Source organism: Eublepharis macularius, chromosome 3, assembly GCF_028583425.1.
Source record: "Eublepharis macularius isolate TG4126 chromosome 3, MPM_Emac_v1.0, whole genome shotgun sequence".
Classification (NCBI taxonomy): Eukaryota; Metazoa; Chordata; class Lepidosauria; order Squamata; family Eublepharidae; genus Eublepharis; species Eublepharis macularius.
The window spans coordinates 146111809-146139192 of NC_072792.1; the positions used below are offsets into that span (position 1 = coordinate 146111809).

The 27384-nt window shown below is 42.8% G+C and overlaps 1 protein-coding gene across 1 annotated transcript in view; it reads left to right on the forward strand.

Annotated features, from left to right (window-relative positions):
• The first annotated feature begins 2284 nt into the window (after positions 1-2284).
• GAP43 (growth associated protein 43) overlaps positions 2285-27384 on the forward strand; it is a 91600-nt gene continuing 66500 nt past the window's right edge. The window contains exon 1 of the mRNA XM_054974616.1: positions 2285-2366. Within this exon, the coding sequence (XP_054830591.1) occupies positions 2337-2366 (30 nt within the window). The 5' untranslated portion in view covers positions 2285-2336. The remainder of the gene's footprint in view (positions 2367-27384) is intronic.

Here is a 27384-nt window from a genome sequence, read left to right on the forward strand (position 1 = left end):
TTAAAAAAAGGGGTTATGGGAATTGTAGTTTGCTTAAAGTGGTGAGAAATCTACTTGCGTCCCCTGGTAGTGGAAAATGCTGTCAAGTCACAGCCGACTTACAGTGACACCATAGAGTTTACAAGGCAAGTGATGGACAAAGGTGGTTTGCCATTGCCTGCCTCTGCATAGAGACCCTGGACTTCCTTAGTGGCCTCCCATCCAAGTATTAATCAGGGTTGAGCTTCCAAGATCTGATGAGATTGGGCTAACTTTGCCTATCCAGGTCAGGGCCTCTGGTGAGGAGGAGTGCAGGACTGGTAGCGCAGTGAGGGAGAGTGCAAATCAGGCCTCTGGACAGGCTCTGGGCGGCCAGGTCTCCACCTCCCTGGGCAGGGAGGAGAGGAGCCCGGGATGAAATCCCTAGAAGTCTAAAAGACTATAGTTCCCAGTGTTTTATGACAGAGCTTATGACTTACAGTACCAGCTTAAGCATAGGTACTGTAACCTTTCTAAGCCCGTTGACTTCAATGGTACAGCCAGTTTCATGTAGTGGTTAAGAGCATGGGACTCTAATCTGGAGAACCGGGTTGATTCCCCACTCCTCCACTTGAAGCCATCTGGGTGACCTTGGGTCAGTCACAGCTTCTAGGAGCTCTCTCAGCCCCACCCACCTCACAGGGTGTTTGTTGTTGTGGGGATAATAATGACATACTTTGTAAACCACTCTGAGTGAGCATTAAGCTGTCCTGAAGGGCGGTATATAAATCAAATGTTGTTGTTGTTGTTGTTGTTGTTGTTGTTGTTATTAATGAACTTGGAAGGGTGTAACTGATTAGGAGAGCACTCTTATACGAGTTTAATTCTATAGTTTAGGGGCTTTTTCTGATTAATCAGCTGGCCACAATCCAAAGTATTGTTAAGTATGCTTTAACTATTTTGTTGCAAATGGTCTCAAGTGATTCTACCTATATATTGGACTACAGCTACAGCTGGAGTTGTTAACATCTTCAGTTCACAGGTGACAGGGTGTCCAATACAGTTAAGAAGGATGAAGTAGGAATATGAGATGATCTTGGCAGTGAATACTGATGAATTGTTGGCTAGGTACGTTCAAGAAATACATTCGTGGGGGCGGAGATTGGTTTCTTTGAATTTCCATTTCAGTAATTCTGCAGTGGCTCAGATCCATGCATTTCCTGGCTGTCCTACCTCCATTAATTTTCATTTTCAAAATCACTCCACATTCTCAGGAATCACACACAGGTGTGCATGGTGACTATTCCTCTATATGTCTCATTGTTAATGTGTGCATGTGTAATAAATATAGGGCACTTTCCACCACCACCATGCATGTTTATTCTGTTCCTGTGCACAGATATGCACATGTATAGCCAGAAGTTCCTTAATATGAAAATCCAATCAAATGCTGACACTGGTCAGTTTAGTTTTAAGCCAACATTTTCTGGCAAAGGATATTTTGAAAACCGAATTCTTTTAAATATGCATGCAGTATGATTGCCCATCAACTGTATGTGTTTTGCTTGCATGTTCTTTTTGTACATGCACATGTGGGAGAGGGGAACGAGCAGCAAGCATTTGTTTCTTGCCTATCTTAAGACTGTGCTGTGTTCTACACTGCACATTAGCCCTTTCCAGAGGCTGGCATCACATGTGCGCCTGACAGGCTGTGTGCATTAAAAACCCACAAACTTGTTTCCTTAAGACAAATCTCTGATGGTGTGGTCGTGTGCCTGCTCATTTCTTCCATCCCTCTGGTGTGAAGAAATTATTGTGGTTTTTTTAAAAACCCAACAACAACAACAACAACAAAAACCCAACAAGGAGTCACTAAGAAATACAGCTGCTTTCTGACAAACCTTACCTTGCCACACCCCCCTGAACAATCTGCAATGCCCCCCTCCTTTTTCTCTAGCAATCTCTGTACAGTGGGAAAGTCGCCGGGTAATTGGGTCCAGATTGGATAGGTTTAAATATTCATGAGGCTGGCTGAGGACTGCGAGGGGGCGGCTGCCTCGAGAGTGGTGCTCAGGGTGGGGGGCGGGGAAGTGACTGGTCCCTGAGAGCTGCCAGTGAACAATTCTGGGAAAGAGGGGGAGAGGGGGAGAGGAAGAGGGAGAGCATGTGTGATGAGGAATAGCTGTGGACCTTACAGTCACTGCTAACTGCCCTGGTGTGTGTGTGTGCGCGCGCGAGAGAGAGAGTGAGAGAAAGAGGGAGGGGAGGGAGTGGAGAGGGTGGGGGGAGAGATAAGAGAGAGAGAGAGAGAGAGGAGGAAAAAAGGAGAGAGGAGAAGGAAGGAAGGAACAACAAGGAAGAAAGGGGACTATACAACCATGCTGTGCTGTATGAGAAGAACAAAACAGGTAGAGCGGAAGATTTTTCTACTTTCTTTTTGCTGAGAAATTCTTGGATGTAGCTGGGGTTGTGCAGAAACGTGTGCACGAGGCGCAGGGAGGGTTTCAGCTGCTTCGAAGCCTGGGTGTCTTTGGCAGTTTTTGTTTCAAGCATCTCTCTGCTGAAGGCTCCCACCACACTCTTCCCCTGAGTGTGAATGAATGTGGGGTTTCGGGGGGGGGCGTATGTAGTCTGGGGTGGGAATGGGGAAGCCTGAGAAAGGAGGGGATACCCTCTCCCTTTCAGGCAGACACCTTTGGGCGGGGGACCTGTAGGAAGATGCCTTGATTTGGATTTTCTGTCTTGGACGTGGAGGGTGTGGAAACGAAGGGGAGGAGGGCGAGGCATACTCAGATCTGATTCTGTGGGGTGGGGAGCTATGCGTTCTATCTATATTGCCCTCCCCAATATTCTGAGTGAACCTAGACCGACATAAGGATGCTTTCTGCCTGTGCTTTCTTGCTTTGATAGAGACTGAGGTGCTTCCAGAGAGCTAAATATGATGGGTACAACTTGAATGCATCGATCATTTTCTTTCCTTGTTTCTCTTCTTTTTAAGGGGTGACAGGAGCAATTAATGGAAGGGAAAAGGGGGGTGGGGGTGGGGGGCATGGGCTTCCCTCTTCAGCAATCCCTTTCCTACCAGGGGCACTTGGAAAACTGAGCACCAGCTGGTGAAGAGACAGAGGACCACGCCTCTGTTAGCTTGGAGCTCCGATGGGATGGGAAAGATGGGAACTGTATGAACTTGGTGGAAAACCAGTTCATATCTTCTTGGTCCCATATGGTTTTGAGATTTTTTTTTGAGGGCAAGGTTAACCGTGAGCATCAAGAGGTTAAGAAAGCATCTCATTTTCAACTAATTGGGGGGAAAAGATGAAAATATAAAAATTAACAAGACAGCCCCTCCCCCATCACACCTTCATGTTCAACTGATTCACTTGGAGAGTGCTGCGGATGTTTCTTGGAGATGATGCACACGGATTTATCTGATTTCGTAAGGATTTGTTCCAGGTGTATTCAAACCAGGGCACAATTTTGGCCTTTGATGTCTGTAAAAGGTGTCTGGATATGTGTAGGCTGAATACCTGTTTTTAAGGCAAACTCTATAGATTGTCATGCAAAAGGATGGCTGCTTCCTTCCAGTGTATCTAACCCAGCAAACTAGACTGCAGTATTCTCAAAAATCAACTCTGCTGGAAGCTCTAAGGGTTTTACTAGTTCCTTTAGAATAGTGTTTGAATACAGACATGTCAAAGGCATTTGTGAGCAAATGTTGTTACTAGGCTAAGAGATGGTGGAGTAGACTACGAAAGGAAGGGTGGGGTCGAGGAATGGGAACCCCCAGCTGCATTAGCATTTCCCCCAGAGCATCTTTTAGACATTCCCCCATTGATGATACATTGACTATTAAAACCTGAAGTGAGGTGTATCCAGAACATGTTGCAGCCAGCTAGCAGAGCACATTTGCTTGGCATATGTGAGATGAAAAGGGAGGGAGGGAGGAGGGGAGCAGACAGAAAAGCAAAAAAAAAAAAGACATAGTGAGTGGCAAGGGCTTAGCAAATTTTCAAATAAGGTAGCAGACTCTGGAGGCTTAGGAAGTGATAGTCTGTGAGAGCCATTTTCACCAGCTTTTCTCCAGCTGAGCTACAGAACACATGGCCAGAACCCTGCCCACCTCACTCCTTACAAGCTTATATTCTTTCTTTTTTAAAGATTTTTCTAGTTTTGATATGTGTATTTATAAATTGTTGGCAGATAGATCCTAAAAGAGCCAGGCACTGGCTTAGTCCTCAGCCACACCCCTTTCCTCACCCATGTGGCTAAATCTTCACAGAATCGAGCATGCATCTGACATATACCCCTGTGGATACATTATCAGAGAATCAAGTCTATAGCCAGCAATTTCACATGTTTGAATATCTACATCCATATACAATTTGATGCACACACTTTCTCAGACACAAAGAGACACACCCATACATATATATACTTCTCATATCCAGCCATATATATATTCATTCATGCAATCCTGTGTACTGGTGCACACATGTGTATTCAGACACACCCACACCTCCATTCATGCTCTTGCATTCGTACAGCATTCTCACAAATGCACAAATTACACTTGCAAATTATACTGGTACATATAAAAAGTTTGGAAACCAAAGCTAGCACTATTTCTTACAAGCTTTAACTAGGCAAAGGAAGGAGCATCTTTCATGCTTGCATTCTCTTTTCCTTATCCTCACAAACATCATAGTAGAAGTGCTAACAAATGTCTGTGATCTGTTTCCAAAATATAGGTAGGTTTCCTTGTTTCCTGGGAAATCCCTCTTTGTATTTTTGCCTGCAGAAGAACAAATAGCAAAAATTCCGGAGACAAATGTTTTAGGTAATATGTATGTGTGCATCTCCATTGGTCATGTATATTTGTGTGTACATGTGTCTCTCTACATCCAAAAGCATCTTAGAAACATGGATCAGTGTCCAGAAACTTATTAATGGTAAAAACATAAATGTCATTTTATTATGCTGTTCCTCCCTGCTCTTCTTGCATATATGTGTATTAATTGCATCTATAAATGCAATTTCAGTGCCTGAAACTAAACATTGATGGCCTTGCTGAAGAGCAGCCAAGATTTTTGACACCCCCATAGCCTTTAAAACACATCTTTAAAATATTAAAGGTGTGGCAGATGGGAAATAAAGACCTGGAATATGGGAACATTTTGGACATCAGTGCTTGAAAAACTACTCTAGATATATCTTGTGAATAAATAGCTATGCAACTCCTGTATTGAACTATATATTGGAACAGATAGTATTTGTGTGTGTTGGGGGGGAGTGTTTTAGCTTTGCTCACATATAGGAGAGATTATCCTATTTTCAACCAGGGCTTCCCTGATTAAATGCACTATTGCTGGAGAGAAAGAGAGGTTTTGAACCCTGCCACACCCATGAAATCAAAAGAAGGGGAGGAGGTGGAGAGAGAGCCTGCATTTCTTTCCTCCTCCACATGAGCAGCATAGATAAGCAGAACTGTATCTATAGAGATGCTATTTAATGCAACTGGAGGGGAAGGCAAGTGTTAAGGGACCATTCTGGCAATTACCAACCAGATAGTACAGTGCCTTTTAACACCAGGAGGCAGAAAGGTGGAAAGGAAAATGGAAAGAAAGAGAGGAGTAAGCACTGTGTGCGGATACTTTATTGCTTCTGGGCATCTCAGTTCTCACTGGAAAATATCTTAATTATACTGTATAATGCAGAGACTGCAAACTTGCAAGGTGTGTTTGTATCTTTAAAAGCTGGGGCAGGGAGGGAAAGGGCAGGAATTAAGACATTTTCCTTCTTGGGAGAAAATGCATGTGAGGCTGATTTCCATCTATTTTAAAGCAGTGTCTTCGCAATAAAGTCAGCTGAGTTGTATCAGTGGCACCAGCTGTGATCACAGCCAGACTTTGTCTTTTAAGGGTGATATTATGTGGCTTTTCCAAAACTTCATTTCAGCCCATGACTGTCTGTGGTTCAAGTAGCATCGCCAGTTTCAAGCTAGGCAATTCCTAGAGATTTGGGAGCGGGGGTGGGGGGGAGGGGGCTGTAAGAGGTAGGTTTTGTGAAGGGAAGAAGATTCAATGGGGTATAATGTCCTAGAGTCCACCCACCAAACCAGCCGTTTTCTCCAGAGGAACTGATCTATGTAGCTGGAAGATAATTTGTGATTCTGGGAGACCTGCAGCCACTACCTAGAGGCTGGTGACCCTAGGTTCAAGGTTTTTGAAGACCTTGCACCTTTTCCTTTGAATATTGTCTGCACAGATTTCTTTTCAATCAAGCAGGGGAACATTCACTCTCAGCCCTTCCTTTACAATTGTCTGAGCTCCTTGGTTATTATAAAAATAGATTTTTTCATAAATCACTTAATGTAACCCACCTCTCCATTGTACATATAAGCTTCCCACAAGGCTTAACTGAAATTTCCATAAAGGAAAATGGAACCATAATGGTTAGTGGGAGATGCCATTTTCTGTTAGCCAGCACACCTTTCCCATCAGTTTTGAAAAGTGGAGGGAACTCAAATTCTGCAAAGCAAAAATAAAAATAAAAATCCACAAGTGTCAAGGGATTCTCAAGAAACTAGAGTCAAAAGCAGGTGTAAACTTTCCTTGGCTTAGCAAGTGTTTGTGAAATAGTAAAGAGTCCAGTAGCACCTTTAAGACTAACCAACTTTACTGTAGCATAAGCTTTTGAGAACCACAGCTCTCTTTGTTAGATGCATGGATAGGGTTGCCAGCTCCAAGTTGGGAAATTCCTGGAGATCTGGGGGGAGAAACCTGGAGAAACCTGGAGAAAGTGGGGTTTGAGGAGGGAAAGGACCTTGGCATGGCATAATTCCAGAGAGTCCACCCCCCAAAGTAGCCATTTTCTCCAGGTGAACTGATCCCTGTGGCCTGGAGACCAGTTGTAATTCTGGGAGATCTCCAGCCACTACCTAGAGGCTGGCAACCCTATGCATGGAGGGTACCAAGTGTTTGTGAGTGCATTAGAAGAAGCATTCTTTCAAATGGGGAGAATAGAAGGTTTACCTGTGCCCAGTATGAGGGTTTTTCAAAACTCAGAAGTCCGCCTTGCACTTCTTCAGAGTGAAAATATGAATCAGTTCCACATAAAGAGAATGCCTACAAACTGAGGCTCCCCCCCCCATGCAAAGATGAGCTGATGAGGTGATTGCCTCTGGGACAATGAGCATTAGTGATGATCTCAGCATATGTTCTCTTGGCTAAAGCTATCTTATGCTGTCACATCATCTTTTTTTCACACCAGATAAGTGTAACATGAAGACTTCGGCCATCTTCTTTGGCTGCAATAACCACATCCCCCCCCCCCAAACCCTTGCCACGGGACAGGACTCCACTGGCCACACACCACTGGTCACACACTTTCAGACTGTCTACACCTTCTCTGTGCTGAAGGGTGTGGATGAGCCAAAAGCTCTGCTTGTCCCATTTTTTAAACAAAATGTTGTGTATATAAATTATTTTTCTCAATCTAGTGGGAGGCTTGTGAGGTACCCAGCAGGTACCATGTGCTTCACACTGCAGATGTTTTACAGCCTGGGTATTTTTCCTGCCCCATGGTGTGATGTTTATGCACAAATAAGGGGCTTGTTTTTCTACCATTGCCATGGAGGCATAAATTATCAAAAGGTTGGGTTTTTCTTCCTTCTTTTGATCCGTGAATTTATCACCTGCAGGCTCCCTCATGCTGCTATGGGATAGTGTGTGTCAGCTGATAGTGACAAATGGGTTCACATACCTTCAGGGTGGACAGTTTTTCAAACCAGGCATTTGCAGAGCTGCCTGATAATGGAGGCCTAATTTTCAGAACTGCACTGCACCTGTGACTCGTTGACCATGTGACTATAGGGTTTGGGAGGCAAAGTGGAGATACTTTTTTTTAGTTAAATCAAAAAGAGTCCAGTAGCACCTTTAAGACTAACCAATTTTATTGTAGCATAAGCTTTCGAGAATCAAGTTCTCTTCGTCAGATGCATGATACAGAAACTGGTCAAATATAGAAGAGGAGGGGGGAGGGGGGAGGAGAGAGAAGATGCAGTTAGGGGGAGGAGAGGGAGGGTGCAACCAAAACATTCCTTTGTTGTATGGCAAAGTACAGTTCTGACATAAGGGCCTTTCAGTTTTTGGGGGGAAAGGTAGGATTCTTTAATATAAAAAAATCCCTTTGTATCAGGAAAGAAGACAGAGAACTTGTTCATACCTTATTTATGAAGCCATCACAGGCTCCATGTTGCAGTTGTTTTGTGAACAAACACCATATCACATGGATCAATTGATTTGCAGGCTTACATCCCAAGACAGTCCTGTTGGTCCCAGTGGAAACTGGCACTACTGTGAAAGTTTCTGTGCAACCAAGATGACCAGTATGATGTGGTGCTTCCTTATCTTACTGTTGAAATGTGAATCCCAACAATGTAGGACAAGTTTTGGCGGTGCAGCCATGGCACAGAGACCAATGTATGAACTGAGCTGAACAGTGCAATCCTACACCCTTCCATGCACATTCTGTAGAATCCCCCTTTAATTTATTGTTGCACGAGTCCCCACAGGCAACAATCCACTTCAGCTGATAGAGGAAGTTGACAGAGGCTGCATTTGCAGGCGCATCAAAGCATGAATAGTAAACAGCTGCTGGAGCTCCCAATTACTTTCTGGGATGTCTCAAGACCTAAATTTGGTGTGAAAGTCAGATTTTACGGGAATGTTTTGATAAACTTGAAAGGGTACAGAGAAAGGCAACAGAATAATATGAGCAGTCTTCCATATAAGGAGAAAAAGTTGGAGAGTTTTCAAATTAGGTCATAATGAGTCTCCCTGAGTGAAGATGCTATAAGGATATAAAGCAAAATTACAGTTGTTTTTTTAAAAAACCTACCATAGAACATTTTGAATTTCTTCATCTGGTCAATATTGTCAACAGAAGTGAAAAGAACTTGGAAATCAAATTGAAACCAAACCCAGACAAGACAGAAGTGATTCTGATTGGGAAGGCAGAGATCTTGAAGGACTTCTCACTTTTGTGCTTTCTACTTTTGTGCTTCCCACTTTTGATGGGGTTCAGCTGAGCCTCACAAACTCAGTTAAGAGCCTAGAAGATACTCTAGCCCTGCTTCTAGAGAAGCAAGTTAATGCAGCTGCAAAAAAGGCCTTCCTCCTAACTCAGACTAGCCTGGAAGATGGCCCCCATTCTTGACTATGGCCTCTCCATTCATCTGAACAGGGCCTTCTGCAGGTTCCACCCTGCACATGGGCAAAATCAACTGCTGGCCATACATATGCTTTCTCTGTGGTGGTGGCCCCTAATTTGTGGAACGGCCTGACTGAGGAGATCAGGAAAGCTCCCACTCTCCACAAACTATGCAAAACGAAATTACTTAAGAGAACTTTTTTTACACAGGTAATAGGGCTGTACTGTGAGGAAATAGCTCAGAGAGGTGCTTGATAAAGGAACTGTAGACTGTACTAATGGGCACTGTCTGTTGATGTAGGTATGCTCCTACTGGTTAGTTTCTGTGTCATTTAATATGTCGTATTAAATTGTTTCTGTTTTGTTTCAGCACTATCTCAGTTGTGTATTTGAATTTCTGCTATCCATACTCGATTGTATTGTTTATTGAATGTCCCAGCTATTGATCATATTAATCTTACACTGTGCATCTGCTTTGAGTCACTGTTAAACAGGTGGACTATAAATGTTATCCACCTGAATTTTAACCAAGGCTCCCTTCAGCTATACACCTGGCCACACAGGGGACATTTCTCCATGATGAGGCATGTGAGCTGAGGCATATATGTATATACTACAATGGTGCGAGTGGGGCTGAAATGTGAGTCTTTCCTACCTGACTGCGCCCATAAGGTGGGGAGTAGAGTGATCAGGGTGGGAAAGGCCTACTTGATTGGCCCAAGGGTAACTTTTTCTCAGTTTGGGTAAAAGAACATACTATAAAAGGGTTAGAAGCAGGATCACAGGGGCAAGAAGGGCAAGCTCAAAGAATGTAGAGATTGAAAGTTGCTCTAATGCAATTCACCGTTGCTAGTTAATAAAAAGCATTAATGATCCGCACTGAGGGACCTTCTGGACCACAGTGGTAGAGGTTAGCAAGTTGCTTTCTATCCCTTTGAGGCTCTCTCAGTCTCCCTGTGGAGTCCTACTTTAACCTTTGGGAATCCATAATGATAATTGTACATAAAGTGGTGCTTGGTCTTAGTCAAAGAGAGAAGGAAACAGAGTTTTGCAATTTCACACAGTTCCAGAAGCAGAAGACACATGATTCCTTTGCTACAGGTTTTCACAGAATCAGAATCACAGAGTTGGAAGAGGCCATACAGACCTTTTGGTCCAACCCCCTGCCCAATGCAGGATGAGCCTAAAGCATCCCTGACAAATATTCATCCAGCCTCTTCTTGACAACTGCCAGTGAAGGAGAGCTCACCACCTTCCTAGGCAGCTGATTCCACCTTTGAACTACTCTGACCATGAAAAAGTTCTTCCTAATATCCAGCCAATACCTTTCTGCATGTAATTTAAGCCCGTTGCTTCAAGTCCTATCCTCTGCTGCCAACTGGAACAGCTCCTTGCCCTCCTCCAAATGACAGCCTTTCAAATACTTAAAGAGAGCAATCATGTCCCCCCTCAATCTCCTCTTCTCCAAACTGAACATTCCCAAGGCCCTCAGCCTTTCCTCATAGAGCTCAGTCTCCAGACCCCTGATCCTCCTCGTCACTCTCCTCTGCACCCTCTTGATTTTGTCCACATCCTTTTTGAAGTGAGGCCTCTGGAACCACACACAGTACTCCAGGTGTGGCCTGACTGTGACCTCCTGCAATTTCGATGCAATGGGCCTTTTGATACAACCCAAGACTTAATTTGCCCTTTTTGCCACCACATCACACTGACTGCTCATATTTAGTTTACAGTCCACTCTTACCCCAAGATCTCTTTCGCATATACTACTATCCAGAAGTGTATCCCCCATCCAATATTTGTGCTTCACATTTTTGTGGCCCAGATGTAATACTGTGCACTTATCTATGCTGAATTGCATCCTGTTTCACAACTGCTCACTTCTACAGAGTATTCAGGTCTTGTTGAATTTTAACTCTATCTTCTTGAGTGTTTGCCACTCTTCCCAATTTGGTATCATCAGCAAATTTAATGAGTAGCCCGTTTACCCCTTCATCCAGATCATTGATAAAAATATTGAAAAGTACCAGGCCTCAAACCCTGTGGCACCCGCCTGGGCACCTCCCTCCAATCTGATGAAATGCCATTTGGGTGTGGTCCTCTAACCTGTTCCCTATCCACCAAAGTGTCCTATAGTCCAGTCTAGTCCTTATCAAATGCTTTGCTGAAATCCAGGTAAATCACCAAAGCTGATTCAATAAATCCAGGTAAATCACCAAAGCTGATTCAATAAGCATTTCTCACCCCCCCCTTCATAGGGGGGGTAGCTGAAACAACATTAGCTGCTTTCCTGTGATGCAACGCAAATAGCTGTGGATTGCATGTGAGTGTTGAAATCACATGGGTAGAGCCCATCATCATAGAAATCTTTTCCATGTGACAAGAGAGAGCGACTTGTTGAGAGGCACCCAGAGAGCTTCCATGAGAGAGCCGGGATTTATACCTGGGTCTCCCAGATCCTGGCCTGACAGTCTAAACACTATACCATGGTGGCTGTCAGTGTACCCGTTTGGTGGGACTCATCGCCATTTGATATAATTGCTAATCATGTTTCTGACTTTACAACAGACTTAGCTACATTCATGCAAGTCTGAAATGTTAGTGGCTTATAGAATGAAAATGGTCCGAATATCTGTCTTGCTTCTGAAGAAGTTCCTAAACCTTACTTTACCTGGAAATGAATGAAAAACTTTGATCCACCTTTTAAGTCAGCTGATTACAGGAGAGTGAACTAGATGATTTGTAACCACTAGAGGTGAAATTTGCATCCCAGAGAGGCAGATTCCCATTCCACTATTTCTGTTTACCTCCTCCTGGCTTCCCACTGAGAGGATCTCTTCCTGCGTGCCACTGCCTGTGTCAATGAGCAGTACTTCTCTAATTCACACGGCGATTCTGAGTTTTAATTTACTTAAAATTTGCATAACTGTTTTGAATTTTCAGATGAAAGGTCAGTAATGTTTCCGCACTAGGTCTTTTGTGAAGGAAAAAAAACCCCACAATTTTGCTACCCAGTAATTTACTAAAACATTAATTACTGCATGTAATATATTGTCAGACAAGTGGCATCCTTGCAGGATACAGAAGAAGGGATGGGCAGAGATGAGCTGTTTTCTTGTATGGAACCTTGTAGGATGTGGCTTTTCACTCCACAACATCTGTGTTGATGGGGCTTAGTACACTTCTTTGCTTGATAACTTCCTGCCAGCACTTTTGCAGTACCATTTTCCATTTTGTTAGACTGTCTTTGTAGACAGGTTCTCTCCTCCCTCTTGCCATTATGTAGACAATCCATCCTTTTCATTCATGATAATGCAACATCCCTGTGGGGAAGCACGCCCATTTGCTTATGTGGAAAAATAACATTAGGAAAATATTGATTTAACAGTCTTTAGTGCAATAAAGGTTTTATTCTTTTTGAATAAAGTGAATAGCACCATCTCCTCCTGCTCTTTGTTTCCTCCTGAATGTCCATCTGTCCTGCTTCCTATTTCCCCCCCTTGTGTATGATTCATGGTTTTAGATCATTTATCCCTCTGGGTAGCCCAGGTTTGGCAAACCTTCATGCATACACCAGGAGAATGCCATGTCTTCTGTGTCTCTTTGTTGGCTCTCTGGGAAACTGGTTGTTCACTATATGAAAGAGAATGCTAGACTAGATGGACGACTAGTCCGATGCAGAAGAGCTCTTGTTGCGTTGTGATTATGCCCCAAGCAGGTCTGAAACAGAGGTCTCTCGGGGTGGTTATGCTGCATCTGGACAAAGACAGAAGGATGATCATGCATGGATGGGCAGTCATGTTCTGTGGTTCCATATAGACTATTATTCCAAGCCTGGTCCAGTTACAAGCCCAGTGTGATGGCAATAGCAGCCCAGTGCTGTTAATCTTCAGCATCAGAGAAAACATAGTCATCTCTACACATGTAGTTGCAATTTGGTTATTACGGCTTGTATCATCAATTGACCTCTCCTCCATGTACTCATTCTATCTTTTAAAGCAATCATGTCCCTTGAAAATGAGTTCCATAGGTTAATTATATGCTGAATGAAGAAGTGATTTCTTTTGTTTGTCTTACATTTGCTGCAGATCACCTTGGACCTTTTTTATTTTGAAATGATTGTTCCTTATTTACTCTCCTCACACCAATCATGTTTGCCCAAAACCTCTGCCTTGCCCTCTCCTGGTCATCATTTTTCAAGTCCTCTACATTTCTTTGACCATTTTACTTGCAGTTAAAAATATCTTCTCCAGTGTAACTACAATTCTTATTCTGAGATGGGGGTGAGCTGGAGTACACCCAGTACTCAAAATGTGGATTTTGAACTAGGTTTTCCTATTTTTCTTTTCCTTTCCTAGTAAAGTGCGATAATATTATCTCTGTATGGACTGCACCAACACCGCTCCAGCTGGGTATTTGTGGGTATTTCAGACTCAGTGAATGCTCTTAAGCATTCTTGGATTGTCTAGATGTGACTTTTGGTGCAACTGGCTCCTGATCACAACCCTACCTACAAGATTTTTTGTCTCTTTTGGCTTGAGCTGTTAGCAGACTGCTGATGTGATAAGGTCCAGTCTTGGGAGGGTAGGGTTGCCAGCTCCAAGTTGGGAAATTTATGGAGATCTGGGGGTGAAACCTGGAGAAACCTGGAAAAAGTGGGGTTTGGAGAGGGAAAGGACCTTGGCATGGCATAATTCCATAGAGTCCACCCCCAAAAGTAGCCATTTTCTCCAGGTGAACTGATCTCTGTGGCCTGGAGACCAGTTGTAATACCAGGAGATCTCCAGCCACTACCTGGAGGCTGGCAACCCTATGGGAGGGTCATACAACATTATTTTTTTAAACACATCAGTTTATATATAATTGGTAGCATTTTGAGAACATAAGAACTGCCTTGCTGGGGAAAAGAGCATTGTCCTGTGTTCTCTTCCGAACAGTGGCCAGGCAGATTCCCTTGGCACAAGAACGAAAGCCTTTGTTATTGGTTCATTGTGATGGATCTTTGTCTCGCTATAGCAAACCAGCCATATGTCTGAGTTTAGTGGACTGTCAATATGGACTTAGAAGTCACATGGACTCTTCAGTCATGATTGTCATGTCTGGCTACATTTATAGCTCATTGTATTAAATGGAACTGAAAGTTAACTTTTGCATACCTTTCAAAGTTTCTGATCGTTCCTCCACCTCCGCAAACAGGATCCTACCAGGTCTGAAGAGCCTAGCAAATTATGCGGCAAATGGACAGGGACTCACCTTTTCAGCACGGATGTTCATGGGGGTGACAAAGGAAGTTAAGGTCTACTGAGAGCCATAATGGGTCATCATCAGTCAATGATAGGCCTCTGGGCCTCCCTAATTCTATCCAAACTGCATATGAAAACAAATCACATGATTTGTCCAGTTCTTTAGGCCTCCACGGTGACCTGGGACCATGGAATCTTGCTCTCCTAGTCACCTCCTACCCACAACCATTGTAGTGTCCTATGAGTATTTTACTACATTCTTTTCTTGAATTGTGGCTTTCAGGCTGTATAGCTGAAGCATCAAGAAGACCAGCTATCCCTAGACCACTGGAAATCTCCCAAAGAGGGCATAATATAAATAGAGCATTCCTGAGTTTCCATTTGGTAATGGAAATATACGTGTTAGCATAGTTGCCATATATCTGGGAAACATTTGGCCTACTCAAGGTTTTTTCCACTCCCATTTTGTGTTTACTTGGTCTGAGAATTGGCAACATAAATTGAATCTGAGGCCATTACACTCTGCTATTTGTTATAATCAGCTGATAATCAAGGGACACTAATATACATTATAGCATTCATAATGGAAAAAATTAGGCTCTCTTCAATTGAAGCAAATTGAAAGTAGTGAAAATTGTTATTGTCTGCAATGGTCCCTGTATTTATTAATATCCATTTGCTTATATTTATAGCTCTGCCTTAATTAATTTGGCATTTGGACAAAATCATCTCTGTACCATATTCATTCATCTACTCATATTCCTAATATTCCTAGCTGCTTGAGTGCCCCATAGTTTTCAGTCCTCACTGAGAAGAAACTGCTGTGGTTGCTTGTGTCTTGGGGTAACATAAAGGAGAGACAGAAAACGATAGGCTTAGACATTCCCATGACTGAAGTATGAATGCTCTGAATGGCCCTTACTAGATGCACTAGTAGGGAGCATCCTCTAGTAAGCACCCTGGGCCTGGTTGTACTCTACAACTCTTAGACAGATGCATCGCCTGACTTGGTGCTACAGTGGTCTCTAAGAAATGGAATGAGAATAGTTTGAATCTGCATTGAGGATCCCCCTACCCTACTGCCAACTCAGTTACTCCAATGATATTAAATAGTCACAGTTGAAAGTTTCCCTGAGAACTGTTTACTCAAGAAGGTATAGCAAGTATTTGTTCAAGAGTTTTTACCATGCATCCACCCATAATACACAGAGGAACTCCAAATATTTTGTCAGATCTTTTTACTTTTCTTAGGAGACTGTAAGTTAGCAGAAAACTCTGAACTTTATTCCTTTCCACTTACTTGACATGCAGATTTTTTTTTGCATAATCACAAATAATGAAAGAGATACGGGGACATCTTCAATACACTTCTGCTTAATGCCTGAGCAAATCAAAAGACAATTAGCGCTTGTTGCAACAGGTTGCTAAAGGGGGGCCTTTCTCAAAAGCTCATCCATACAACATGTCATTTGGTCACATCTTGAAGTATGAACTTGACAAGGTGAAAAAGTTCTCATTTGTTCCTATTCTTTCAAAGTACAATATTACCTTTCCTACTAAATAGACTTTCGAAATCTTGTTGTGTCCACCTACTTTGTGTTATACATTTTTCCTATCTTAAGTTGCCACCAGAAGGTGTATCTACAGAAAGGGAAGGAAAAATATCTATGAATGACTTTTTTCATATTACCAGTATCCTGATGATCATCTTGTAGTAGGGATGGGTTGCAATGGAGGGGTATATGAGTCGATTGAAGATTTACCTCTCAGCCAAAGCATTCTCAGTTGGTTTCCAGATAAATGCAACATTTTAAACAATTCAATAAATAACCAACAATAAAAAGTAGCAAACAGCAGCAAAACTATTCCATTTCTAAAAATTAGCAAATGCTTAAAAAAAAATCGAGACACACAACCCAAATCAACCCAAATCCTGTGAATAAAGAGACTTTAGGTTTAGCACTTAAAATTAAGTACACGGGGAAAGGAGTTCCACAGTCAAGGTACCACCATGATAGCCATGTCACTTTTCTATGAAGGTCCCCTCAAAAAAGTCCTCACAGAATATCTGAATTGTCCACCAGCTTCTTTAGCATCTCTGTGCTGTCTCTGGATAGGCTATGCAGTTGGACATGGAGTCATCTGGAGTTGTTCTAAGCATATGAATCATCTCAATCCAGGTACTAGATCACCGCTGAAGGTTGCTTTTTTATTTTTAACAGTTGCTTTAGAGCTGGAACCACATGTTAAATGTATGGCTGCAACAGAAAATGGCAATTACCCGATTCCTTATTGTGACAAAGAAGGATGATAGGGGGATATAAACATAGGGTGTTTCTTTACACTTAAAATCAGCTTCCTATCTGAATAGTTCCAGTAACAAATAGCATTAGCCTTCCTCGCTTTGACTGAAAGGAACTATTCTAATCACAGTGGGGTTTACAATTATTGGAACAAGGAGCTATTAATTATATCAGCAGCCGGCAATTGCTATATAGTTCTTTGTTAGGCTGGCAATCTCAGGAATATTCTATCCCCTCCCTACATATCCTCTACAATGACTCTTTGGGTTAGAATGTTTGTAAGGAGCATAATAAAACCAGGGCTGGATTAAGACAAGCTAAAGTCCTAAATTATGTCAAATGTAAAAGGCTACTGCATTATTGCCCCCCACCCCTAGTGGTGGCAGAGCTTGCTGTCAAGTCATAGTTGACTTATGGTGACCCCTGCTGGGGTTTTCACGGCAAGAGTCTAATTAGTTTGCCATTGCCTGCCTCTGCATAGCGACCCTGGTCTTCCTTGGAGGTCTCCCATCCAATTACTAACTAGGGCCAACCCTGCTTAACTTCAAAGATCTGATGAGATTAGGCTTGCCTGGGCTACCCAGATCAACCCCCAAACCATAATGAAGATCAACCCCCAAACCAAACTGAAGGGCTAAGATACTTGTAGACAAATCCTGCTCTGAATTTAACCTATAAATATCAGTCTGGTTCTGAAATGAATGGACTCCAGTGACATACCTAGTAATTATCACTATTCTAGGTAGGGTTGCCAGTCCCCTGGTGGGAGCAAGGGATCCCTTGCTTCCAGCCTTCGTACCCTACCACCACTTACCTGGCTGGTGGGGGGCGTGGAGCATGGGGAATGGAGCAAGAAGGTACCTTGTCACACCAGGAATGATATTCCCATCATGACAAGGAAATAAAGGCCTTTGTATGGAGCTGATTTTATTAAATCGGTCTGTGCGGTTCTGTCATTCCCAGAGCAACAAGAAAGAGATCTGGAGCTGTGCCCCCCATCCCCCAGTTTGGGCTCCATAAAATCCAATCCTGATTTTATGGTTGGGAAATTTTGGGGTGGAACCTAGAGAGGGCAGGGTTGGGGAGGGGAGGGGACAGACCTCAGCAGGGATATGATATCGTAGAGTTCACCCTCTAAAGCAGCCATTTTCTCCTATTCTCTGTAGTCTGGAGATCAGTTTTGATTCTAGGAGACCTCTATGCCCACTTGGAGGTTGATAATCCTATACTCCTCCCATAATAAGTAAATAGGGTAGCTAGCAAGCAGAGGCACTGGCTATGAACACAGACAGAGGATAGAAGTGGGTTCATACAGAAAAGGTGGGTGTGGGTATGAGACCTGGAGGAACGCATGGGCATCTTGGATTTGTTTAAAAAACTTAATCCCTGCTTCCTCCCAAGACCACAAAAACTTGCAGATGTTGCTGGCTCCTCTCATGCCACCTTCAGATGACAGGGAAGGTCAGTGTGCAGAGTCCTACCCAGCCAGGGCTGGAAACTGGAGGAAAGCCTGGAGCCTATATGTGGGAATGTAAGAATGTGCACTCCTCAGCATAAAGCCTTTGAGTCCCCATGTCCACCTAGATAAAAATTTGGAACTCTACCCCAGAGAGATTTGTCTGTCCCCCTCTATTGCTGTTGTTTGCCACTGATCGTTTGATTTTGCATACCCCCAATAACCGTTACTGGCTCTCCTCCCAGTTCTTTGTGTTGTGTGTATGTTTACTGATTTTTTTAAATACTATTTTAAATGCTGTTTGAAATTTAAATAGTTCTAAAATGTTGTTTTGAATTTTTTAATGTTCACCACCTTGGGGACCCTATCTGGGTAGAAAGGCAGCGTACAAATGTTTTAAATAAATACATAAACAAAAATAAATACGATTCTTTTACAAGGCAAGGGAGAGTCTCCAAGGGAATTGAAGGAATTCGCTTTGAAGGACATGCTTCCTCTGAAACCAGCTCTCTTTCCCTCTTCTGGACTTTTCCCCTTTAGTCCGACACAAGACTCCATGATGGGGTCAGAGGACAAAAGAGAGAAGAAACAAACTCCAGTCCTCTCTTGGCTCCCAAACCATTACAAAGGTTTGATTGCCTTGAAATATGGGATGGATGTGATTTGCTATGTTCATCCTCCCTGACAAGCCCAGTTGTTGCTTTGGGTTTGAAGAGTGAGTAGTAACCTCACAGGCATACTTGGGCCCTCAAAGTCACCATTTGGCTGTACAGCTACCACTGCTGGGGAAGTGTCCAGCTGGAGTAGAAGAGCTCCTGTGGATCATTGTGGGGATGAGTTCATGAACAGTTGCTGTGAACTATGGGACTTCTGGTTGTTCAAGAAAAACTGGAAGGGTAGAAGAGGAGGTGGAGTGGCGTTGTATGTGAGGAGAGGGCTTGATTGTCAAGAAGTTATGGAGAATGGGGTGAACAGCCCAGTGGAAAGCATATGGGTAGAAATAAGGGGAGGAAGGACAAAGGGTATTATTGTTGGAGTCTGCTACAGACCACCTGACCAGCGAGAAGAAACGGATGCTGCCTTCTTTGAACAGATTGATAGAGTATTCAGACATCAGAACCTTGTAATTATGGGTGACTTCAACTTCCCCGATGTGTGCTGGGAGACAGGCTCAGGAAAGCATCATGAATCACACAATTTCCTGACCTGCCTGGCCGGTAACTTCCTTTTTCAAAAGGTGGAGGAAGCTACAAGGGGCTTGGCCATACTAGACTGGATATTAACCAACAGGGAAGAATTGGTAGATGAAGTGAAGGTGGTGGGGACCTTAGGGGGAAGTGACCATGTCCTCCTTGAATTCCAGTTGCTGTGGGGGACCAAGGAAGTTCGTAGCCAGATTCGTAGGTTAGATTTTCGTAGGGCCAACTTCGATGAACTCAGAGGCTTTATGAGAGTCATTCTGTGGGGGAGAGTGCTGGAAGGGAAAGCAGCAAGTGAAGGGTGGGCCCTTCTCAAACATGAGCTTTTGCAAGCTCAAGCCCTCACTATCCCAGCAAGACGGAAACATGGTAAGGGCTCCAAGAGTCTGCTACAGACCACCTGACCAGCGAGAAGAAATGGATGCTGCCCTCTTTGAACAGAGGAGGCTCCTGGAGGACTGGGGATGTGCCACAAGATTGGAGAAAAGCGAATGTTATCCCAATCTTTAAGAAAGGGAAGAAGGATGACCCAGGAAACTACAGGCTGGTCAGTCTGACTTCTGTTGCTGGGAAGAAATTAGAACAGATTTTAAAGGGATCAATCTGTAAGCATCTGAAGGACCGCTTAGTGATCCGGGGAAGTCAGCATGGTTTTGTCCCTAACAGATCTTGCCAGACCAACCTGGTTTCCTTCTTTGATCGAGTGACCAGCTTACTGGATCGGGGAAACTCTGTTGATGTGATTTATCTGGATTTCAGTAAAGCTTTTGATAAGGTCCCGCATGACATTCTGATGGGCAAATGGGAAGAGTGTGGACTGGACTATAGGACAGTTCGGTGGATAGGGAACTGGTTAGAGGACTGCACCCAAAGAGTGGTGGTCAACCGTGTTTCATCAGATTGGAGGGAGGTGTCCAATGGGGTGCCGCAGGGCTCGGTTTTGGGCCTGGTACTTTTCAATATTTTTATCAGTGATCTGGATGAAGGAGCGGAAGGGCTGCTCATTAAATTTGCTGATGATACCAAATTGGGAGGAGTAGCAAACAGTCAAGAAGATAGAATTAAAATTCAACAAGACCTGAATACTCTGGAGAAGTGGGCAGCTGTGAATAGGATGCAATTCAACAAAGACAAGTGCACAGTATTACATCTGGGCCACAAAAATGGGAAGCACAAATACTGGATGGGGGATACACTTCTGGGCAGTAGTATATGTGAAAAGGATCTTGGGGTAGGAGTGGACTGTAAACTAAATATGAGCAGCAGTCAGTGTGATGCGGTGGCAAAAAAGGCCAATTCAATCCTGGGTTGTATCAAAGGGGCCATAGCGTCGAAAACGCAGGAGGTCATAGCCCCTCTCTATACTGCCTTGGTCAGCCCGCACCTGGAGTATTGTGTGCAGTTCTGGAGGCCTCACTTCAAAAAGGATGGGGCCAAAATCGAGAGGGTGCAGAGGAGAGCGACGAGGAGGATCAGGGGTCTGGAGACTGAGCCCTACGAGGAAAGACTGAGGGCCTTTGGAATGTTTAGTTTGGAGAAGAGGAGATTGAGGAGGGACATGATTGCTCTGTTTAAGTATTTGAAAGGCTGTCATTTGGAGGAGGGCAGGGAGCTGTTCCAGTTGGCAGCAGAGGGTAGGACCCGAAACAATGGGCTTAAAATATATGCACAAAGGTACTGGCTGGATATTAGGAAGAACTTTTTCTCCATCAGAGTAGTTCAAAAGTGGAATCAGCTGCCTGGGGAGGTGGTGAGCTCCCCTTCACTGACAATTTTCAAGAAGAGGCAGGATGAATATTTCTCAGGGACGCTTTAGGCTCATCTTGCACTGGGCAGGGGGTTGGACTAGATGGTCTGTATGGCCCCTTCCAACTCTATGATTCTATGATTCTACCATCACAGCCTTCTGCCAGGCACGTGCTGACTGAACTGGAGGAGTTACAGTAGTAGTAGTTATGCTTGGAGTTGCCACACAGAACTGAACCTGGGGAGAACTGTCACAGCTCCTCTGCTTGATTCAGGCAGGAGCTGATGAATAGCAACTGCAGCAAGTGTCCTGGAGCCAAGTCTATAGAATCAAATTCTTGGGCTTTTAATGCAGCCTTCTCTGCTTGAGCTGGCTGCTTCCCTGCTGAAAAACAGCAGGTTTGCTTTGGCCTGTCCACTCTTCTCTCCATTTTACAAATGTCATGAGCTCCGCCCCCCTATTTGGAGATGGGCTGTGGTTCTGTAACCTTTGCATGAAACCCTGAAGAGCCACTGCCAGTCAGAGTAGATAATACTGATCTTGATAGACCAAGAGTCTGATTCAGTACAAGGCAGCTTCATGTGTCTTTACTCCTAGTAAACCTGCACTCCATGATATTAATAGATTTTTTTTTGGTGGGCAATGGTATATATAGAGAGGGGGGAGAGGGGGGAGGGGGAGAGAGAGAGAGAGAGAGCCCTGACAATTCACATGAATGAGCCCATTTTATCTATAAAAACTTCTTAAAGTTGTGAAGCAAGTGAGGAAGAACAAGGCTGGGCAATTGGCATCTGTGTTTTCATCATGAGCCAGAACAGACTTCAGAGTACAGACTACTTAAACATTGTGCTACGGATCCATCTGTAGTAATGAATCTATTGTGTAGACCAAGGATTCTAATATGAAAATGTTGCCCTAAAGCTAGTGATCCAACAGATTGATTGCATAGTCTCCAAAATCTCAAAGTAGTTACACACTCACACATACTTTAAATTACATGAAAGTGAAGCCTGATGAGCGGGTGGCACGGTCCAACCCAAGGAATGTTTCTTAAAGCTTTTCTAAAAGATACGGAAATCTAAAAAATGTACCACTCCCTGACTCTTAGAAGCATATTTTTTAACATTTAGATAATACATGTACAAATCGAGCTGCCATATAAGGCAATATGTCCCAATTCAAACCCCTGTATATGCTAGCAAATTTACTAGATGTATTACTTGAGCAAGAAATATGGCATACTACCACCCAAATAGTTCCCTCCCTGTTCTTCAAACAAGTGAAAACTTTAATTCTTTCCTAGAACTGTCAAGTAAGTATATTTTCAAGGGCATAGCTGAGAGATGGGTTATGATATTTTCACCATTAACTTCTATACATTTTACAAGGTTTTAGTACTGATCAAAGCAGAAGGGGACAACTAAGACAACATGCTAAGACAACGTTTCAGTACACATTAACTATGTCACCAAGAGCATTATTCTGTGCTTTTAAAAAAGTCTGCTTTATAATTTTCTTAGTAAACATCCTCTACTGAATGGCTGCTTTTATGATTTCCTTATGTTTCCTAGTAACTAAATGCATTTCCTGTATCTTCAAAGATAATATCTTGTCCTATTGCCTAACACAACTGCTTCCCATTTTTTCATCCTGATTCTTCAAAGCTTGTCAGCCATTACTATTCTTAATTCCCCTTTTGATTGGGGAGCAAGGGACATTGTGCTATCTCTTTAAAGCCTTTCACCCTGCTTTGGATTGAAAAGCAGGGAACCAGTATGTGGGAGTTTATATTTGGTTCCTAAGATAGATAGACTGGTGTTTGGTATATAAATGTAGGAAGTTGGCATGTGTATGAGATGCCAAGAAAGCTGTCACAAAAGGGAAAGTGGAATGGAGAACTATGTTTACTTCTCCTGGGTAAACCTTTGAATAGAGGCAACTTTCCCATTTTTTCTCACTTCTTTTATGAGACGATTTATTGATGTTCTTGGTGATTATTTAAAAATATTTCTCCAAATGTAAAAGATCTGTTGATACAGTAGGCTTTAAGGAATTTCTTGCATCTACTATACACATTAACATTGCTCCTGGTAACCATTTCACAATTTGTTTCTGCTCTGGCCTTATGTTCACACTTCCTGTTGCATTTTAGTACACTACACTGCACACATGTTTATTTGGAACAACCTAGCAAATTACTCTTGTCATTATAAGCATCCTGTGTTTCATTAGCACTTTATGCTGGGGTGATTGTTCATTCATTTCTGTATAGCAAGAGTGGCTTCAGTAATCAAAACTGGATCACTAAAAAGAGATTAAGAAAGCGAGGAGAGAGGAGGCATAAATTACACCAACACAGAGACATAAATCCCAACTGAGGATATGAGGAAATGCAATAAGCAGGATGTAGAAAATATTTCAGTATCTCCCCAGGACACGAAGAGCCCTACTGGATGAGACCAAAGGCCCATTTAGTTCAGCATCCTGTTTCCAGCAGTAATCAGACAGGTGATTCTAGAAAGCCTCAAGAAGTGCTCCCTGCTGTCTTTCCCCCTCTTTTTCCCTCAGAGGGACCCTGTGCCAGAACATTGCATTTCCATTCATCTGTCACGGTTAACAGTGACTGACAGACCTATCCTCCATGAACTTGTTTAATCAGCTGTGTCTTTAAAATGGGACAGTTTTGATAGTAGGTTCCATTAATTAACCATTTTGTATGAAGAAATACTTGCTTCTGTCAGTCCTGTGTCTACCAGTTCTACAGAGTGACCCTCAAACTCTACTATTCCAAGAGAAAAAGAAAATTCTTTTCCTATCTGGTTTGTACAAAATATATGTAATTTTATAAACCTCTATGAAATTGCCCCTGCTTGCCCCTTTCTGCACCATTTCCAGATCTACAATTACACTCTTTGAGGTGGAGTAACCAGAGGTAATCCAAATACTACTGTATTATATTAAAAATGTTAACAGAACACAGAGGGCTCTTATTGTCAGTCTCTCCCCTAATAATCCCTAGCATGGTACATACTTCCTTCAGTACTACCACATACATAGATGCTTTTATTGAGATATCCACCAGTACTTGGAAATTCAGACCCAATCTGCAAGTGTTTCAAGTTAGGAATGGATTCCTTTGCCACATGTTCATAGCTTTATGCTTACTTACATGGAACCTTATTTGCCTTTCTGTTGACCATTCACTCCGTTTGGAGAGATCTTTTTAGAATGCTCTGCAGCCTGTTTGGAGGGGTCTCATTCTACTGAATCATTTGATGTCACCCACTTGGCTACAATTGCTCCCTGCTGATTCCAGATCACTTATAAATACTTTTGCTTCCTGTTCTTGAACTAGTTACTGATCTATAAAAGGACGTCTCTTATCCCAAGTATGCTCTGCTATATAACAGTCCAACCACATCCCTGGCTGGTTTCCCACTTATAATGTATTGAAAGATGTTTATTGAACAAGAAAGAAAGGGAAACCCACACCCTACAGGGAAGCAATATTAAGCCAGACAATTAAACCAGGTCCCTGAAATTAGAGATGGTCTGTTAAGAATTAAGGCCATTAAGAAACCTTGAATTGATGCTATTAAAGACAAATTTAAAATAAGGAACTGCCCCACTGATTCAGCTTCCATGTTCCAAGCACGCTCTTCACTTGCCAAGATCTATCTGCTGGTTTCAATGGTTGTTGTAGAGAAGGAAGTTGTTTGGCTGCTGTGATTATGGTCTTGTGCTATACTTGCCTGATACATGGTACTCATGGTGTATCTTCCACTGTGCTTGTGAGGCATTTGGTACCCTTTTCCTGTCAAGTGCTCTGTACCTTTAATATCTGCATGACAGGCAGAAATTTAACAGATACCGCTTTTCACAGCATGAAATACAGTGAGGGAAACTTTGATGACATTAAATGAGGAGAGCTATGTCATTACTATGTTTTGATACCTTTTTTGCAATGCCATTGTTCCCTGTTGAAGAAACCTAACCATAAATATTGCCACAGACAGTCAATTCTCACAGGAAAATGCCTTCTTGATTCAACTGTTTGCAAAACTGAGTACTACTAAAGAAATGTGCAGCTTTACAACCACCTTGAGGACTAAAACTATACATAACACTGCAGCTGTGTGTAATACTAACCTGATGACTTCTTCTCTATCCCAAAATGTCATTGGGAAGGGATTCGTTGTAGCTAAGAAGGCTGGGAGAGGTAATGCATTGCTCTTCCTTTTCCAGCCATGTATAGGGAAGAAAATGAATATTTCTACTTTCCCTTCCCTCAAACCTCGTGGTGGGGGGAGGAGACACTGGGGGAAATTTCAGGGGAAATGCAGTTTAAGTACTCCTCCCCAGCCTTCTTTTCTGCAGTAGCCCATCAGGTACTATAGTTTGCAGCTGAAGTGTAATATGCAGCTTGCCATCAGATTGATTAGGTTGACAGACATCCTTGTGAGTTTATATGTACTGCTTTAAGCACTTTCTTTCTACCCCTTTCTATTGTTGTTGGGTGTGCAAATCCATTCCAAATCCAGGCATATCACAGTTTCTGATATGTGAAAAACAGATAGCGTTAAATGCACTTTTGTACCAGGTTTCCAAATTTATGGCTTCACAGGAAGGTTGGTTTACAGACATGCTTAATTTTTTCTATGCTTTATAAAGGACGTGTGGTTTTTGCCTAAGGCTACCCAGTAGGCTTTATAGATAAAGGAGGATTTTTGAACCTGTGTGTATCTCACATCCATTCTCAGCACACAAGCTTGAGAATTCTCATTCTCAAGCTGATGAAATGAATTTCCAAACTCTGCTCTGTTGAAGGTTAGGATGAGGTTGGGTAATCATTGTTTAAGGGACGATTGAGCTACAATAATAGATCTTTCAGTACTTTAGATCAAATAATCTTTGAAGTTCCTTCCAGATGTTTAGTGGGACTCAGTTTCCTTTTACTCTCCTATTGGCTGAACTTGGCCTTAACAGAGGCAGAACTCCCCCCTTTTTTAGAAGAACGAACTGAACTTTTCTAGAAATACAGCTTGCTGCTATTTTGATAGGGCATGTGTGCTAGTAACCCATCAAGAAAGGGCCTGTGATGTAACTTTAATCAAATAGTAGCATCACATGATCTTTAAACCATGTCTCTTCTGCTAGCAGAAATTTGAAATAAGACAGCCTTACATTCAGCCCTGTTCACACTGATGACATTCACACATGATATCAACTGCCACAATTTTGACTGCTAATAATCTTAAACTAAAACCAGATATAACAAGCCAGTTAAGTTTGCTGTATCAGGAAGATTCCCCACAGAAATCCATACATTTACTGGTAGACCCAACCCTTGTGTCCTGAGCCATGGAGTCCAGAGATTAAATATGAGACTGGTATAGTGTGCAAAATTGTGACCAGCAGGCCTCAGGAAATCTGAGGATAGGACTAGATGAAGATGTGATGCCAGTGGAAGACCAGCCATCATAACAACATTCGATTTTGATGCCACCGTTCAGGACAACTTAACACCCACTTAGAGCATTTTACAAAGTATGTTATTGTTATCCTCATGACAATCACCCTGTGATGTGGGTGGGGCTGAAGGAGCTCTGAGAGAGCTGTGACTGACTCAAGATCACCCAGCTGGCTTCAAGCAGAGGAGTGGGGAATCAAATCCGGTTCTCCAGATTAGTGTCCTATCACTCTTAACCACTACAGCAGACTGGTTCAAACTGCAGCTTTACTGTCTCTTCACAGGTATTTTGAGAAGTATAGGCAAGCTCTGGGATTCTTGAAGAAACTGAAGAGTCTCAGTAATGATCAAGACTCATCAGCCTATTTTTAAAGTGTTGCAACCAGAATATAATAGATGGCTCCAGAGGACAGCTGTCAGACAAACGGAGGACCAAAAGTCCATTGGGGTGGTCAGGCTGCCATTGTCACAATGTACAGGGTACCCAGGAAGATGACAGATACCATAAATTCTCACGCTGACTACACAGCATATAGTGAAATAGTTCGTTCTTCTTCCCCAAGTCTTGTCTGCATTCTCAAAGATTGATAGAGATAGAGGGGTGTTCTCATTTTCATGTGTGGTTTCCAAGAAAATAACAGGCATGTGCAACAATATTTGCACTTGTTCTGGTGCTCCTGTGTGCCCAGTTCCAAAGTGCATGATTGTATTTTCCTGGAATCCATTGAAATGTGTAGAGACATACATTTGAAGGGGTGGGGGAAAAGGGGAACACTTTGTGCAGAGACGAGTGGGTGA